The sequence below is a fragment of the Xiphophorus hellerii genome, chromosome 10, assembly GCF_003331165.1.
Source record: "Xiphophorus hellerii strain 12219 chromosome 10, Xiphophorus_hellerii-4.1, whole genome shotgun sequence".
Lineage (NCBI taxonomy): Eukaryota > Metazoa > Chordata > Actinopteri > Cyprinodontiformes > Poeciliidae > Xiphophorus > Xiphophorus hellerii.
This window is the reverse complement of record NC_045681.1, coordinates 22,783,690-22,801,471: the sequence shown is the minus strand read 5'-3', so window position 1 is coordinate 22,801,471 and position 17,782 is coordinate 22,783,690. Positions and strand designations below refer to the sequence as shown.

Genomic DNA, 17,782 nt, shown 5'->3' with positions numbered 1-17,782 from the left:
GCGACTTTAACAGCCAATCACGAGACGCAGTTACATTACTTAAGAGTAAAAAAAAAAAAAAAAAAAAACTCCAATTGCTGCACAGTGTGATATAAATCTTTTGACCTATAAATTAGGCCAGAAGGAGACGTAATATACCACCCAGGTATCCACACAATTTCTCAACGAGTTTTAAAACAATCTTAAAATTGTACTAGTGAATTCAGCTAAGTGTGATGGGACACTAGAAGTGTAGGCCAACGTTACCTGAGCTGTAACTTTAAACAAATACGTGGCTTTGGTGCAAATTGAGGCAAATAAAATGATCAGATTAACATTTTGTGGATCAGAGTATCCACTTGGATTCTGCTGATTAAAACAGTCATAAAAGGTCTGGTGTTCGCCATGTTTTTTGATCGAAAACACACTGCAGGCAATAATTATACCTGTATCTTGCAGAGCAGGTTCAGCGGACTTAAGCCTACACGTGCAGAAATGCTTGGTAGGATGTTCTTCAGACACGTGCGAAAAAGCTCAACATTTCTTTCTCACAGCTACTGTATTTGGTGTTAGAGCAGATGTCACCCTAAACAAGACAAACTAAGTCACATTACAAATGTATGCAGTGGAAGTATATGACTCTTAATGTTTTAAATAATCTGATAAGTGTGGCGTTCTTTTCAGCCATCTTTACAGCAATATCCCTGAATACAATCCAATGTAACCAATTGTTTCACAGTAGCCCAAAAGAGGGTCCATGAATTGCCAAAAGCCACGACAAAATAAACACCGCCATGGAATGCTAGCAAGTTTATCAGAAATTCTACGCTAGCATAAAACGGAATAAAGATATAACGGAACTTATGCTAAAATATAAAACAGAATTTATGCTCAGAAGTTATGCTAGCAAGTTTGGAATATATAACCTAATTATGTTAAAACGGACTCTATTCAAAATTAGGAATTAATGCTAAAGTCCTAGTTATGCTAGTAAGTTTATGGTATTGAGGCTTTTACATTTTATTAGCCCTTGTGGGCCACCATAGGTTTTCCAAAGTCAACCAAATAGCAAATAGTGTACATGTAAGTAAAGTACTCTCAGCATAAATCCAGGTGTTCTGTGAATGCCTCAGAGGTTTGTCAGACAACGTTAGTGAACAAACATCGTGAATTAGAGAACACACCAGACGAGTCAGGATAAAATTGTGGGACAGCGGGGTTGGGTTATAAAACAATATCCAAGGATTTAAATGTCTCAGGAAGCACTACTGTAATTTAAACATGGCACAACGAGCTAGACAAGATGCAGCCAAGAGCTCCCCCAGGTATCTCTGGATGAGCTGCAGAGAACCACTGCTCAGGAAGACTGTCAACAGCAACCTCAGGCTCCAAAAATTTCTACAAAATAAGTTCAAAATTATGTATCTCACTTTTCACCGTCACAAAATCTGAATTAGACACAAACATTGCAATTCCAAAGTGACTAAATGAAGTTCCAACGGTATGAATAGTTTTGCATAAAAAGAAAAAAAAAAAGCACAGTCATGTTTTTTTTTCTAAAACATTTTATTGAACGCTTTCAAAAGATTTTGGTCCACTTGTGTGATCATGAATTTCCAACAAGGGAGGAGGAAAGGAAGATTTGAGGAAACAGCCGAACACATAAAACTGTAACAAAAAACAAAACGTGAAAACAAAACCAGTACAAAAACAGGCCTTCCTTCCCCTTCCTACATCGCTGTCGTCTTCTGTGAAGTTCCAGAAAACAACTTCAATATGCTGATGACCAGCTGATGGTGAACTTCTTTAGTAGCTGCATTCAACCAAAGGAAGGAAAACAGGCCATGATGAGTCACATGAACGTTTCCAGAGAAGACCGTTTGTTAGCTGAGCACCGTGTCATTTCACTGCAACGCGGCGCCATGAACTTCAGGAGCATCAGAATGAAAGCTCTCTTTGCTAAAACAGACCTTCAAATTATTTAGGGAAAATTTAGCCCAAAGAGTATATATTAATTTAATGATCTAACTTTTATAAAGAATGATTTATTATTCTTTTTTTTTTTACATATTTGTTAAAACTATCACCATGTTGTGATGGTATATGAGACAGAAAATCTGTGAAAATGTTGATCTCCTCCACCTCCTCTCTGAGCTACTTTTGCAGTCTGAAGAAATGCACCAAAAACAACCAATCAGAGCCCGGGGGAGGGTCTTAGTGCTGTCAATTAACCCTGTGAACTCGCTGTGAAATGCTAACTCTGTTCCAGGAAAAATGTGCACCATCATCAGTGGCCATGCTAACTAGTCTTAGCATTCACGGGGAAAAGCTGTACAGCGCACACAAAGGCAAGATTGACAGCGCAAAGACCCGCCTCCTGGCTCTGATTGGTTGTTTCGAGTTTGCACTGGGTGAGGCACGGGAGCTAGATTTTTTTTCACAGATTAACCATCTCACACTATACTGTCACAACATAGTAACTGTTTCAACAAATGCGTAAAAAATTTTTTTTATAAAGGTAAGTAGCAGCATGTCAGTGGTATTTGGAATTAGATGGAAACCGAACAACACTCCTCCTTAAAAAGGTTTTGTCATGATTCACATCCCGTCTAGGCAACACACAGTGAGCAGAACTGACGTCCGTCATGAGTTACATAATCTTTTCTGGGCTCTTGCCAACACTAAAGAGAACGCTCACCTTTAATCCTTTTTTATTATCATTATTATTGTTTATGTTTTAGCTTTTAAAAAGAGGCTTGAAGTCACACATATGTCAAAAAAAAAAAGAATCCTGTAACCGTCATGCTTTATATTTAAACCGCTGGGATTTTCAAAATGACTGACATGTTCCTGCTCACCGCTCTGGTTGGGACTCATGTTGAAACGGATGTGTGTCGAGCTGAAGTTAAAGATAAAGAGCGTTAAGAGTGCGGCTCCGCAGCTTTTTATCTTCGAAAGATAAAACAGATTTTCTGATCACAGCACTTTTCACAGCCACAGAAAAAAAAAGAAGAAAAAAAAGGATACAGGCCACCGTTTCTTATCTAAAACATCTTATAAAGGATGTCTAAGTATTATCATAGGTTATCAGGTATCATATACTGTATATAGTAAGTAGGATTATACAATAGGGATATGTATGTATCTTATAGGTGTAGTATAACGAATAAGGCGCTATATGGGAGTATACAAGCCTCTTTACGCTCCTTTGTGTCCAGATCTGTCCTTGACTGATCAAACTGTAGAGACAGAGCTGTCTGCAGCGGCGCAATTACTGTCAATTATTATATTCGTACATAGATACATATATAAAGAGAAAGGTATACATTGCAATTAACATACATATATCAATAGCATATAGAAGAGAAATAGGAATAGCAATAATTATAGTCATCATATTCATCATAATACTAGGAGTGATAGTAATACGATCCCCTCAAGGAAGCTAATACCTGGGCTGTTCCAGACGGAGGCGGGATTACGGAAAGCAGTCGAGTCACGTTATCTGCAGCTGTGCGAGTCCGTTGTGTGTTTATTTTTTTGTCTGTTTTTGTTTTACATAATCACATTCCACTCTACGGTTTTCATGCATCATCTTCCTTAAACCCGCGAAATAAAGCTCCACCGAGTTTCAGCTGATAATTAGACGTAAACGTCTTCAATTATCAAAGCTGCTGTTACCGTACTGATATATTCATAAGGTCGCCTCATCTCTGGCTCTCGATTCTCAGTGTAGACCATCTTCACCTTTATTTTCAATTAACTAGCCCCGTCTGGAACAACCCACAGTTAAGGAAAAACATTTTTCTCAAAATAAAACAAAAAAACAAAAACACTGTAGTCATCTATTTCGGCGATACAAGAAGTTTATCTATGTAATCAATACAAGTTTTCCAGGTTACATATTTATTAAGCTTAACTGCTAAGTTATCATTTATTATTAGTAGTATGTATATTATATGTATGTATAATATGCGTGTAGCTGAATAAAGACATACTCTCATCATGTCTACATTAAAAGGCTAAGAATAAGATGGCAACACATTTCCTGCCTGTTTTCGTGTGCGTTTTATGTGTGTGTGTGTGTGTGTGTGTCACGTGTTTTTAGGCACGGTATGCGGCGTGAATCCTCTCCATGTCTCAGGCCCTCTCTGACCGAATGGGGAGAAAATATTTGGGGCTTTTGGGGATCAGACGACAAACATTAGGTCTCCAAACTGAAGGCTGCAGGAGTTTCCAACTGAACACTTGAACCAGGAAGTCATAGAAAACATTTATGCTATCTTTATTTGGAAAAACGGGTCAGTGATTGGATGCTTAATATGCTTAAAACTGGATCAAGTTTTCTGTGTTCCTCCTACAACCAACTTCAGTCAACTTATAGGAACCAGGAACGAAGTTTCTTCTTCTTTACCTTTCGTTGCCAAAAATTCATTTTAATCCCTCTTGCGTATATCTGAGGGGAACTTGAATCTCTGTGCGATCCGACGCAGGGAGCAGCCGATGTGAAACTGAAACGTTCTGGGCGTGTGCGCACATACATCCTACAACATTAACATCCTAAGCGACTCGCTTTCCTTGTTTTTGAAGGCCTGTGCAGGCGTTACATTCAGACTTTTCCACCAATATGGCAGATATTAACAAGGAAGCGCAACTCCCAGTGGGAAAGAAAACAGCTAAAAAAAATAAAATAAAATTTAAAAAAAAATCTTAATTTAGTTTGATCTCTCCGTTTAGATTCCTGTAGAGGAAAGAGAGCAGGATTTGGTCATTTAAGTTTAGACAGGCGTGTCCACATGATATCTCTCTTTGCCAGTGGTTTACAGTTTCAACTCGCATTAGGAAGCACTGGGAGTTTCAGCGTTAAAAACAAAGCAGATTGGCGGACTGCGACCAGCGCAGCCGAATGTGAATCGTTTCAGTGCTAAGAAGAAGAAAAGAGTTGCCAGGGGGACACAAACTCTAAATATTAGGGAAGTAGACTGTGTTAGAGGAAACTAGGCTGCGGAATTCCTGCAGAAAGACAAAAAAAACAAAACAAAAACAACAACAAAAAAAACAAACGTTAAAGCCCGACTTTTAGGTCTCGCTTCGGAAGCCTTCTCTTCGTGGTAACTGGTGCCTGTGGGTTTGTGTGTTGCGTGTAAATGTCTGAGTGCGTGAATATGTGGTCATGGGGTTCGAACGTGGTGTGCGCCCGCCCGGCCGCCGTCTCACAGGTGGTTCGACTGGCAGGGTGACGGGCGGTTCGGCCACGCCTGGTCGTGGTCGGCTCGCCTCCGTCTCCGTCTGCGGCTCAGCGATGATCAGATGCGTTTCCAAAACGAGCGACCATCAGAGGTCATCGCCGTCTGACAGATGCTGGCCTCCCTACAAATGATGCAAAAAAAAAAAACAAATTAAAAAAAAATTTAAATAAATCATCTCTCTGATAAACCAAAAATTAAACCAAGAGAAGTTAGCAGGTTTAGCAGCTTCTAATATTAATACTAAAGCTCACTGTATTTATTACTATCCACTACTGTGCAATAAAATCTATTTATTCTCTTATATAAAGGAAACAATTTTGTTAATTTCTCTCGACAACAAAATTAGAGTGAAAAAGTAGGTAGATAAAACAAAAAATTCAAAGCAATATCAATTAATGCAACAAAGTACATCATGTGACCAGCAGTATGGTATGGTGGTTTTGCTTGATAAAGCTTTATTTTATTTTTTTACTTTGTTCTAAAACCTTAAAAAAGAAATGTAATGTTGGTTCTGTAATTAAAAGAAAAAGATTAAATAAGCTAGAAAATTTCTGAAGAGATGTAAAAGGGACCTGCTAAAGTGTCAGGCATTCTGATGCTAAAAATTAGCATCTATGCTAAGGTTAGCTAAAATGTAGTAACTCGCATTTGGGGAATCACTAACATGTTGACTAACATGGACTTACTCCATTCAGTATACAAGGAATATTGTGTAAGCTAAAATTTGCTAAAACGCTAAGGTTAGCTTAAATGCTGTTACTAGTATATGGACTTACATTAACTTACTCTTATTAAGATATTAGCTAGCTAAACATAGCTAATATCTTAAAAAAAAAGTCTTTTTTAGCTGTAAGGCTAACATTAGCATGAGGGCTATTCACTAGCATGTAAAGTGTCTAGCATGTTGACACTAGGGGTAGGATGCACAGGAGAGAAATGCATTGCTCTCTAATGAATTGTCATGACAGGCACCAATTAGCATCGGCTGTTATTTTTAAAATCAGAAATAAAATAAAAAAAACTGCTAGCAGCATTTCTAGTTCTGGGGGGTCTTTACCCACTTACCAGGTTTTCTGTGTAATCCGCTGTTATGGTGACCTGCTTGTCGTCTGGGGGCGGAGTTACAGCAGAGTTCTCCGTCCGTCTGTTCTGATTGGTGAGCTGCAGCCACAGTTCGTACATCTGTTGCATGTCTCTCACTGGAAAAAAAGGAAGAGGAAAACGAGCAATAACTTCAAAAACAAAGAAAGGCTTAAGCTCATCTTTATTTTAATGAACCTGAAGAGCAACCTTCAGGTAAAAAAATGACAACTCTGATAGCAAAGAAGCAGATCTGAAGTAAAGGTAAGATCATCGGCTAAAGGGAGACTTTTCGTTCATCCCAGATCAGCCCCAGGACTGAGTTTGTGTATTCCAGATTCATAACGATTCGATGCCGTTTTATATCATAAATCTATGGCTTTAATAATGAAAAATGATCAATTTTGTCTTAAAAATGTACCACTGCCCTTTGAAATATTCAGTTTTTTTGGCAGAAATTTACTCCTCTGTGGCCATGGTATTTTTTAAAATATTTTTTAATCTTACGGCTTTAATACTCTGTCATTCTTCATAGCTTACCTTTCTTGATCACAGAGTGTAAAGAGGAAGTGGGAACTCACAGTTGTTGTTCTTCATGTACGTCCACACGTCCCTCTCCTCCAGGCTGTGTGCGAAGGAGCAGTTCCCAATATAGTGGCACTTCTTCTGCTTCATCACATGCACACACATCTGCTCCACACAGACAACACGTCACTTTACATCAACAGGATTGCAATTACTTTCTAAAAGCTTTCTTTCTTTTTGTTCAGTTTTACAGATCGCCCGGTTGCCTTCGTGCGAATGCTGTTTTTTTTTTTCATGGACCGTGGAAGGACTCACGTCGTATTGCTGTGGGTACGAGCGCGAGAAGGGCAGAGGTCGCACAACAACCCACTTCTTCTTCTCGAAGGATTTCACCAGCAGGACTCTGCGTTCCTTCGTCCAGCTGCAGACGAGCGGAAGATGAGGTCAGAAGACAACGCGAGTCAGGAAGCGGACGGGTCTGGACTCCAGATCCTACCTGTGCCGGGCTTTGGCTGTGCAGTACTTGAGGTTCTTGTCAGGCTCGTTGACCTGACCTTCTCGCCAGCACTGGCCACAGACGAACTTCATTTTCAGGTTGAGGGGGCGGCCCCTTCCTGCCCCTCCGACCAGCCCCCCCACCCCAACACCTCCTACTGGACCCACTCCGCCCGCTACCACGCCCTCCCCGCCCCCGAGGCCCGCCATGCCCCCTGCTGGTAGGCTGCTGCCCGGATGGGATATGTGGATTGGCTGAAAGAGGCGGAGAGGTTTCATACTTTTACTACAGACAAGAGTCCTTACACATGTTACAGACCTGATCCACTCAACACTTATTAGAATGTTGTCCAAGTTTAACAAGCCTAAACATTGAACCATCCTCAAATTATTTTTTTTCCTCCACACTTAACTGGAGTTGGAACATGTTTAAAAACCATCGCTATCTGAAACTAAACCACACCTTGTGCTGCTTCTGTGAGTTCTGCTCCAGCCTCTGCCAGTGTCGTTTGGACTCCTGCACCATCTCTTCATGGGTAATACCTGGAGACAAACACCACACACAGTGAAAGAAATAAAAACGCAACGTTATTCAACAGGATGGCATGTTAGAACAAAGAGTTAATACACATTTTTCATGACAAATAAAGAGAGAGGAAGAAAGAAAAAGTAAAAAAAAAGACAAGAGAAAAGGGAAAAAAAGAAAGGACAAAGAGAAAAAAAAAGGACAAGATGAAAGAGAAAGGAAAAGGAAAAAATGACAGACAGTAAAAAAGAAGAGATAAAGGAAATAGAAAGAAAAAGGAGGAAGAAAGAAAAACAGAAAGGAAAGAAGACAAAAAAGACAGAGCAAAAAGGAAAAGAAAGAAAAAAAGACAATCGGAAGAAACAAAAAAAAGAAAAAAGACAAAATGAAAGAAAGGAATAAAAAACAAAGAAAGAAAACAAAATCAAAGAAAAGAGACAAATGAAAGCAAGGAAGAAAGAGCTGGACGGATGAAGCGAGAGCAAGATAGAAAGAGAGAGAGAGGAAGGTGTGGATAGAGCAAGAAAGAGTGAGATGGATGGATGATGGATGGATGATGGATGGATGGATGATGGATGGATGATGGATGGGCTGACGTCTTCCTGTGTGCTGCGTACCAGTGTCCTGCTGCAGAACCCAGCATTTGAGCTCGATGACAGAGTGAGCGAAGGAGCAGCTGTCCTCGCGCTGGCAGCCGTAGCGAACCTCGTGGCGACAGATGTCGAACTGGCAGAGCGGGTGCAGAGGCCGAACCTTACTGTAACGCACGTTGGCTGACCTCACCACATGGACCAGGCACCTGCAGGTCCCATTCACAGTCATTCAGAGCACTACGCTCCAAAAAAACTATTTTTAATTGCATATTTTTTCAGACTATTTGAAGTTGTTTCGAGGAAAACGTAGATTTATACGAAGCGCAGACGTTCGCTCACTTGTTATCGTCAAATGGGTGCCGTGCTGTGAGGTTTGAGCAGACCGCCAAGTTCTCCTTGCTGCGTTTACTGATGATCCGAGGCTTACTGTCGAAACATTCCTGCACAAGAGAAAATAAAACTGATGTATTAAGGCAGCGCTCGTCAAAGTGGGGGCCGCCAGGGGGCGCTGTGTTGGAGGGGAGATGAGAAAAAAATATACAAATATAAAAAAACATTTAATCCCATAAATTTTTCATTATCTCTTTTTTGTAACTGAAATCTTTTTTATTTATATTTTTTCTATAAAGTGTAAGATAAAATAAGATGTTGTTTCCAATTCATCAAGCTGTCTTGCTCTTTCTAGCTTAGCAAGCAAGAAATGGAAAAGTTTCTGACAAGAGAAAGAACGAAGGAACCAACTGTGGAGGACACTACTTAAAAAAAAAAACAACAACAATAAAAACCACAAGAACTGTGGGAATAACATTAAATGTGATGTGATTAATATCAAACATAAAATATTATCCAGTAATATGTCATAATATTACCCGATAATAAAATGTTTCACCACAGAGTTCATGGCCATCCAAAGTCAGGCGGTACGAGGCAGCATTTATGCTAAATAAATATTTCTTTAATTTGTATTTAAGAAAATACAAGATAAATACATATTAAAGAAGTCAATGTTTCATAATTTGTAGCATTGTCTGTGGGTCTCTGTGATGGCCAAATCCATGGCCACACTCTGATGTCGGTAACTCTTTTTATGCACAGTTTATTTTTCATACAAACACAACACTTTAGTTTCAATAAAAACATTTATTAGTTGATTTGAATGAATTTGTTCTATTTGTTAGCGCGCACATTTAGTTAACATATGTATTTATATCAACTTAAAATTAATTTTGTTTGCCTAAGATTAATTCTGTTTGTTTTCCCACCGGTACTTACCTGCCTTGGAGTTACCAGACAAAGGATGGGGGCCAGGGCTCAGCAGGCTTACATGCTGATTGGACTGCACCACTAGTTCCTGCTGGCAGGGGGAATTTGTAGTTTCTTTCTTTAGATAAGTTTTGTATTTAAGTAAATATTAGTATTTAAAGTTTAATATTTTTGATTTTCAGTTTTGGGTCTTTAGTTTAGCCAAACTTAGCTGTACTGTTATTTGTTTTGTGTTATTTGTAATTGTATTCTGTTTAGTTACCCCTATTGTGTCTTAATTGGTCTGATCAGCCAGTATATAAACCCCTGTGTGTCATTTCTTTGTTAGGTCAGTTATGTTTGTTTGTGCAGCCAGTTTGTTTACATTTTTTGCCTGAGTTCAGTTTTGTTTCTTTGACCTCTTTTATGAGCTCAGTTTACCTTTTGTTATTTATAATCTTTGGGTTAAAATAAAAAACCCTATTTTTCTAATATGTCCTGTGACTCCTCCTGTTTTTAACTCGGTCCATCACAGTCTCCAAAGGGGGTCCCTGACCAGAGGTCAATGCTCTTTGCGGGGGTCGTGGCATGAAAAAGTTTGGGGACCCCTGTATTAAAAAGTAAGAGTCTGATATAAACAGGAGATAAACATGTTACACTAAGCCCCGCCTCTTCCCACCTTGCCCCGCCCCTCCTCACCTCACAGAGGAACATGAACATGCCCATGTGCAGCTGCAGCAGCCTGGTGACGCTGAGCGCGCGCCTCTCCGTGCTGCCCAGCGGGTCGAACAGCAGCTCTCGGCTCAGCGCTCCCTTCCTCTCCTGCGTCCACACGTCGATTTCTTCCTGGCAGTACGCGAACGTGCAGTTCTCTCCGTACTGGCACTCCTGGCGCTCCTGCACCTCTGTCGGACGCGGTAGAAGTTGAAGATTCCCCTCCACGGCCCAAAGCCGATACAACAGTCGATTTGAAAGGCAGATTTAGATACCTTTGCAGAGAACAAACGCCCCCAGGAAGTTATTGCGAGCGGGCCTGGGGCGGATCCTCTTCCAGGTGGGGTCGTCTGTGTTTCTGAGGCGACACAGCAGCACGTCCCTCTTGCAGCGGTGAGCTGCCTCCGGCTGGTACTTGTAGTCCATCACTCGAGGACCTGGAAATTATGTAATTATGCTACTTAAATGAAACATTTTGGTCTTTAAAATACCAAAAATTCCACATAACTTTATATTTTGGTCCAGCTGATGAGGTCATTTTTACATATTAAATGATCGATATTTTGATCCGTTACTCAGCACTTTAGTTACCTTTTTACCAAATACCTTTTTACTCTCGAGTCATTTTTTTTGGACCTATTTTTTTTACTTTAGCTTGAGTAAAAATATGTTGTAGTAGTGCTACTCTTACTTGAGTACGACTTTTGGGTCCTCTGCCCACGTCTGGTTATAAACAGAGAGTAAAGTATCCAAACCTGAGTTTAAACCGGTGATATTTAAGGATCCCACCTATTCGGCTGTAGCAGGCATGACAAGCCTGGCGAAACTCGTGAGTGGCAGCCAGAGGATTCCTGGAGAGAAGAGAGAGGTTGGTCCCTCCCGGTCCATTCTGAAGGAGAAACGGGTGACCAAAGAGTTAGACGTACTTATAATCACAACTAAAACCCTAAAATAAGATTTTAAAAAAACGGAGCGTTTTACTCACCGTGTGCCCAACGCTGTGGTTGCGCATTCCAGGGATGAAGCTGTGACACACTCGTCCCCCTGAAGACGGAAACAAGGACACTGATATCAGACGGTATGTTGCAGCGATGCTGACTCACCTCTGATGACAGCAGCAGGTCGACATAAAACACTGCGACCAATCAAATTCATCCATGCGTGGGTGTAACTGGGAGCGTCACTCGCTTCTCGACGTCTTGTCAAAGTGCGGCAGTCGCCTAAACTTCTGCACATTTTTGTCACATTATTTAATTTTTGTTTATTTATTTCAAACAGGTTTATAAAAAAAAAAAAAAAAAAATGGAGCAAGTAACCAGCAGGACAAGAGATGACGTGCATACAGAATCAAAGACTAAATAATTAGCCTACCACTTCTTTCCTGTTTAAAGAGCAGTAGGAAGAAGTTAACACGTATTTCATCCTGCTCCTTATCTCATATTAATAAAATGCATCACTCACCGACTCAGTAATGATCAAAGATTTGTAATTCAAAAACATGATGTGGTATTCATACGCCTGTTCAATTTACTGTGCTAAAAATACAAATGCATAACATGTCTTTATTTGGGTAATGTAACAAGTTTAATTGAGGATTGGTACGTCTTTATTTTGATAACTGTATAGCACATTTCAGTAACAAGGAGGTTCAAAATGCCTCATAAAATAACATAATTAACACGAAAATAAAAAAATGAAAGTATTCCGACGCAGAGTTGACCTGAATTCAAAGTCCAAACAAATAGAAGCCGTAAAACAAAATGGCGGCCTTGGGCACACTGACATCTCTCTGAACTATGGAGAACCAAGGGGTCCGTCCATTGGTGTGAAAAAAAAACCCACACAGAATTTCCTAAAATAAAATCTTGAAAAACCAAGAATTTGATTAATGAATCAAATGGATTTACCACCCAGCCCCATAAAGACCTGCATGGCTCACCAGGCAGCGTGTACTCAGACAGCGAGTCCAGCCCACCAGCAGCGACTCCTTTCCCTTCGCCATCTGCGGCCCCTGTAGAAAAGCTTCCCAGTGCGTCCTGCGCTTGGGTGGAGCCCTGGTCCCGCACTGGAGGGTACGGCTCCAAGGGGGGCATGTCGCTGATGGGGGAGCTGAAGAAGGCCGGGGGAAGCTGGGGCGACGGAGCCGGGAGGCTGGGCGAGTACGGAGGCCGAAGACCGACGGCCGTGTTGGGAAGGTTGGTGGGGATGGCACCTTGAACCGGACTCTGGGGGGACGGAGACGTACGTAAGCAACAAAACTGATGACCTCATGAGCTAAAAAGAAGGGAGCTGATGATCTCAACATTCGCTTAGTGTGGCATTAAAAGGTGTATTATAAGCCTGGCGGGCCACCAGGCTAATGATGCGTTCACATCAAAAGGTGCGTCCGACACTTAAAAGTTTGACGCGCGTTGCACTTTGAATGCAGACGCTTGACATTTTGCTCTACACAAGCGCTTCTCAATTCCAGTCCTCAGTCCAGCCTGCTCTGCATGTTTTAGATGAGCCTCGATTTCAGAACAGCTGATCCAAATCATCCCGTTACCTTTTCTGCCCCCGTCAAGTGCTCCAGGAGCCTGTTAAATCACCCACAGATTCAACCCAGGCGTGTGGTAGAAGGGAAACACCTAAAACACTGCTCTACACCTAACGTTTTGCGTGTCTGGTTTAGATCCAAAATCTATGTGGAGGGCGCGTCAGATCTAGCCGTTGTTTTCTGTTGGATGTGCTCGAAGCTCCAAACGGTTCAAATCTCGCCACACTAGACGCTCGAAATGTGCCGCAAAGGCCCTCGACGCGTCTCCACATAGACTTTGAATGTAAACCTGACGCGGTGTGAACGCACCATAAGCATTGTTTTTTTATTATACCTTTTTATTTTTATACACCAGAACCAGTGATGGCAAAGGTGGATTAAATTGCTTCTCTGTGAAATCCATTGTGCTTCCACAATACATGAATCAGATCATAACATGGTCAGTATGTGACCACATAGGGAGTCTGAGGTCAGGTGTCTTTTTTTTATTTTTATTTATAACCACTTCCTGTCTTTACCGCTCTACACACCAACAACTTCAGCAAATAAAGTGACAAGTCGAGAATAAAGGATTAAAAGATTTTGGACACTTTAAATAGAATGGAACAACTTAAGTGTAAGAATTTATGTTTATTTTAATTGTATTTTTTCCTCAACTCAAAAACATGAATGACTGACTGGGCTTAGCAGGTTTTCTGGGGGGGGGGGGGGGGGGGAATCCTGATAAAATGTCACCAGCACTTGAGGAAGATTTGGTGTTCTTTGCGTCCTCACCTCACTAATTTTTTTTGGCATGCAGTCCAAGATGCTGTCCAGCCCGTCCTTCATGACGCTGCTGCACTCGTCCATGTGCTCCGACACCGGGACGGAGTACGGCATGGGCGGCAGTGTCTGGCTGCTGGGGCTCTCCGACAGCTCCGTGCACGAGGTCACCACCGCGGTCGTGGGGTCGTCGCTCACCGGAATGGGCGTGGCCAGAGGGGCGGGGATGCACTGCGCGTTGGACAGGTCCGCTGAGTCCGGAGACAAGGGAAAGCGTTTAACAGGAACGTTGGGAGCAGGACTCGGATCGACTCGGCGCGTCATACCTGGTCCCATGTCGCCCAGGGACTCCAGCCCGTTGGAGGACATCTAAAGAGCGGGAAAACGTCGGGTTTAAGTCGCCGCGCGACAGATGTAGGGTTTTGGGAGCGAGTAGCACCTACTTCTCCAGTGGGCGGGGAAGTCTCCCCGAGACTCTCCCCTTCTGTGGCGGCTGACTCGGTCTGGGGGCTGATGTAGGCTTTACGGCCCTTCAAACCCAGCTTGCAGGCCAGATCCTGGGCCAGGTCGATGACCAGCACATCCTGCAGCAGTCAGGCAGAAAGATACCGTTTGGAACGAGTGTCGACGCTTTCTACTAGGAGAATAACATAAAGCTGATATGTTCAAACTTTTTGGCAGGGCGGCCAAAAATAATCAAATTCTTTTTATTTATAATGAAACCTACTTTATGATTTTATTTACCTGTGAAGCAAACTAAAGCACACAATATTCTAAAAAGTAATAAGTAAAGCAGTCAGATTTCTGTGGACCATATCCTGACATTTTCAGGTTTATCATCTATTCTAGATTTCTTTTGTGTCTTTTTAGCAACAACTGCAGGATTTTGCTCACTCTTGTTTTTATTTCGCAAAGCTTATTCAGCTTCTGTGCGCCACAAATCTGGAACAAACTTCCAGAAAACTGCAGAGCAGACGGAAAACAGAGTTCCTTTAAATCAAGGCTAAAAGCACGCCTGTTTAGATTTGCTCTGGCACCATAAGAAATGGAACACTGACCAACATATTGATGTGTATTGATGATTTTGATAACAGCACACGACATTATCAAACTGGTTTCTCAATTGGTGCCTGTATGTTGTTTTCATGACTTTTTATTTTTGTTTTTATGATGTAAAATACTTTGCACTGCTTTATTGCTGAAACGTGCTACACAAATGAACTTGATTGATTAAATGTTTGCATTTCAGCGAAAGAAACTGGACGCTTTTGGTAAGCCTGCCGCAACAAGAAACTAATCGATTAATCGCACGATAAATTAAAATGAGCTCGATCATTTCTATTCTGACGACTGAGGTTCTTTTTTGAAGGGCAAATTTGTTTACAGAGACGTCATAACTCATTTTATGTCTGTTTTTTGTTGTGTGTGGTTTCTATTTCCCACTTGTTGTTTTTGGTTGTCGTGTTTTATTTTGGATAGTAAGAATATCTTCCAGTTCCAGTGTTAAGTGTTCTTAAAAAAAACAAAATTAAGTCTATTGATCTTTGAGAGAACAAACTTGTACTGTCATGCTATTATCAATATATTACTGGAAAGTTGTCTCAAAGTAACAATCATTTATCGCAGTAATTACGGGGACAATTACATTTTTTATCGCGACAGACAGGCCTATTTCTTTGGCCTCTATTACTAATAAATCAAATTAAATTAAAAGGAAAAACCTGGATGAATACTTTGTGCTGCACCTCACATTTTCAGACTTTAATTTAGTCATTTTTCAGGGAAAATTTCACCCTAACATTGATTTTACATGTGCAACTGCATCAGCTGCCCGAACTGGGAAAAAAATTTAAGACATTCTTGAACTGTGATCAAACTCGTTACGAGGGAACGTCACCCGGGCCGCCCTGCTTTGGACACCCCTGCCATAAAGTCTTGAAATAAATCAGCAATGCTTAGGCTGCAGAGAAAAAGGGGCCAATTCTCTATCGGTCGATAGACTGATCTCCCAAAATTAAGGAAATACGGGCAGATTTATCAGTGCGCCCTTACCGAATACATTTGCCGGAAACCGTAATTAAATATCGAATACATACATGTGGTGCTGTAAGCAGACATTTGGTTCCACTCTCGTACGCCTCTCTGAGCCGCCCCAACTCCCTGAAGCAGAGCGCCTTTCGGTACAAAGCCCTGCGGCTGCCCTCCGACACACACAGTGCGCTCTCACAGTCCTGAATGCCCCGCTCATACTCCCTCTGAAAAGATAAAAAAAGAAAGGAACAGACTATCAAGATTTTCACATTCAGAATTAATTTTTGTAGATAATCCACTCTGCCCGTTCATATTCGACTTCACCATCTGGTAGAAGGCGGCGGCTCGATTGACGTAGAGGCTCTCCAGCAGCTCATGCGGGATGATGACGGCTTCGGCCTGCGCGTAGCGGGCAACGCTGACCCCCTCCCCGTACTGCTGAGCCGCCTGACGCCAGTCGCCGTCTCGAAAGCAGCAGTTCCCCTCGTCGAGCAAGTTGCACACCAACTGCATCAGGAAGGCCTAACGGGAAAGTAGGTAAGGAACAAAAGTGCAATAAATATTAAATAGACCAAGGTGGACGTGAAAAACAAGGATAAGTCAAGTCTGACCTCGTAACTCTCTGGTTCAGGAAAGGGCAACGACGACCTGGTGGACGGGAAAGTGAAAGCACATTAGGATTTCGATGCATTTAGCGTGCGGTTTGGCTATGGTGTGAAACTTTGGGTCGGTTTTATGCCTCCTACTGGATAAAGCTCATTGCCCTCTGGATCTCTTCTCGTCGCCTCTGTCGTTCCGGATCCATCATCTGAGGATAGAAACACGACTGACTCCAAACGGCTGAAAACTCCACAAAATGTGCACAGTCTTTTCAGTTTTGACACAAATGTGATTTGGAAACACTTAACTTTTATTCTGAGATGATGGAAGGCCTGCAAATAGATAGACTAACTAATCCTAGTACCTGTCTTCAACTAATTATGATGTTAATTAGCTTAGCTGCATTAACCATATGAATCACCATATGTATACTACTAGTTCTTTAAAAATATATACAACAACTGAAGGCAGATGATTTTAAATGGCAGCATTTTAGCAACATTTGCTAATGTAAGCCAGTACATTACACACATACATGTTATCTGCTAACTTACATTTTACGCTGACTATAAAGTATGAATTGAGAAAGTAGCTAATTCAGTTACCATAAGCACCCCCACCTGAGTTTACCTAGCGGGGGTTGTTAGCCAGATAATGCTAATTGCTAATTTTGGCTAACTCAGATTTAGCTTTAATGAAGAAAGCAGTAAAGGCCATTTATCGCGTTCAGCTCCAGCCGCACCGTAACTAGTGTATTATCTAACGCAGCTGAAGAGTTATCCCGCGGGATTTAACTAGCGTTCAAGTAAGTTAGTTGGCTAAATTAGCCAAAGCCCTTACAGAGCATAGCATGGCAACTCACCGAGAAGTTACTGCGCTTTTCAGATCAGGGTTAGCTCCCCCGATGCGTTGCAGACAAAGGTTGGGGAATCTGGGCAACCGAATATCAGTCAATAACCGGGCGCATTTTTGTACGGTGAGTATCCGTGTCATTGGAGAGTGGACCTAACACCAGTTTCTCTGCTTCAGCTACAAACTGGACTGGCTTCCTCACGTAGCTAGCGGCTAGCAGCTTCAGCCAGTGGTTAAATCGCAACAAGTTTCCAGATCCGGTTGCTACCAGAAGATGGCAGCAAAACCTCTCAAAGTTTTAAAAATCTGGTTTCTCCAGGTTGTTTAAACTGATTTATGTGGAGGGTCAAGCCAGGGTACAGGAAAACCAAGTTTAAAGGATATATTATTTCAGTTAAACAAAGTTGAAGGAAAAGAAAAGATTTTTCGTTTCTTGATTGATACTGGTCGTATTGTGAGACTTTTGAAAATATGCAGCAGAAGTGTGATGAATGTCTTATCCTGAAGATGGTGACAATGCAACAAATTCAAGACCAAGTTCCCTTAAACCTCCAAAGAAGAAGTTGGAGAAAGCACCTGCGACTGAAGAAAACCATGC

At 41.6% G+C, this 17,782-nt stretch overlaps 1 protein-coding gene across 1 annotated transcript; it reads right to left on the bottom strand.

The window, feature by feature from the left end:
* Positions 1–1,536: 1,536 nt before the first annotated feature.
* zc3h7bb (zinc finger CCCH-type containing 7Bb) lies at positions 1,537–17,448 on the bottom strand. The gene is made up of 21 exons (XM_032573694.1): positions 17,195–17,448; positions 16,479–16,540; positions 16,344–16,380; positions 16,057–16,254; positions 15,798–15,956; positions 14,145–14,285; positions 14,028–14,070; positions 13,714–13,952; positions 12,343–12,628; positions 11,389–11,447; positions 11,193–11,292; positions 10,679–10,840; positions 10,389–10,594; positions 8,787–8,887; positions 8,472–8,653; positions 7,792–7,871; positions 7,330–7,583; positions 7,149–7,254; positions 6,890–6,998; positions 6,294–6,427; positions 1,537–5,349 (listed from the first exon to the last, which is right to left on the bottom strand). Exons 2-21 carry the CDS (start codon positions 16,538–16,540, stop codon positions 5,314–5,316), a joined length of 2,694 nt encoding a protein of 897 aa, XP_032429585.1. The 5' UTR covers positions 17,195–17,448; the 3' UTR covers positions 1,537–5,313.
* Between the last annotated feature and the right edge of the window lie 334 nt (positions 17,449–17,782).

Excerpts from the sequence above, each read along its gene's own strand:
- zc3h7bb (XM_032573694.1), bottom strand. The coding sequence starts at position 16,540 with ATGATGGATCCGGAACGACAGAGGCGACGAGAAGAGATCCAGAGGGCA. Across the intron at positions 10,841-11,192 it reads TGCCTGCTACAGCCGAATAG|GTCCTCGAGTGATGGACTAC; the intron begins GTGGGATCCTTA and ends CATAATTTCCAG. Across the intron at positions 6,999-7,148 it reads CGTACCCACAGCAATACGAC|ATGTGTGTGCATGTGATGAA; the intron begins GTGAGTCCTTCC and ends TGTGTGGAGCAG.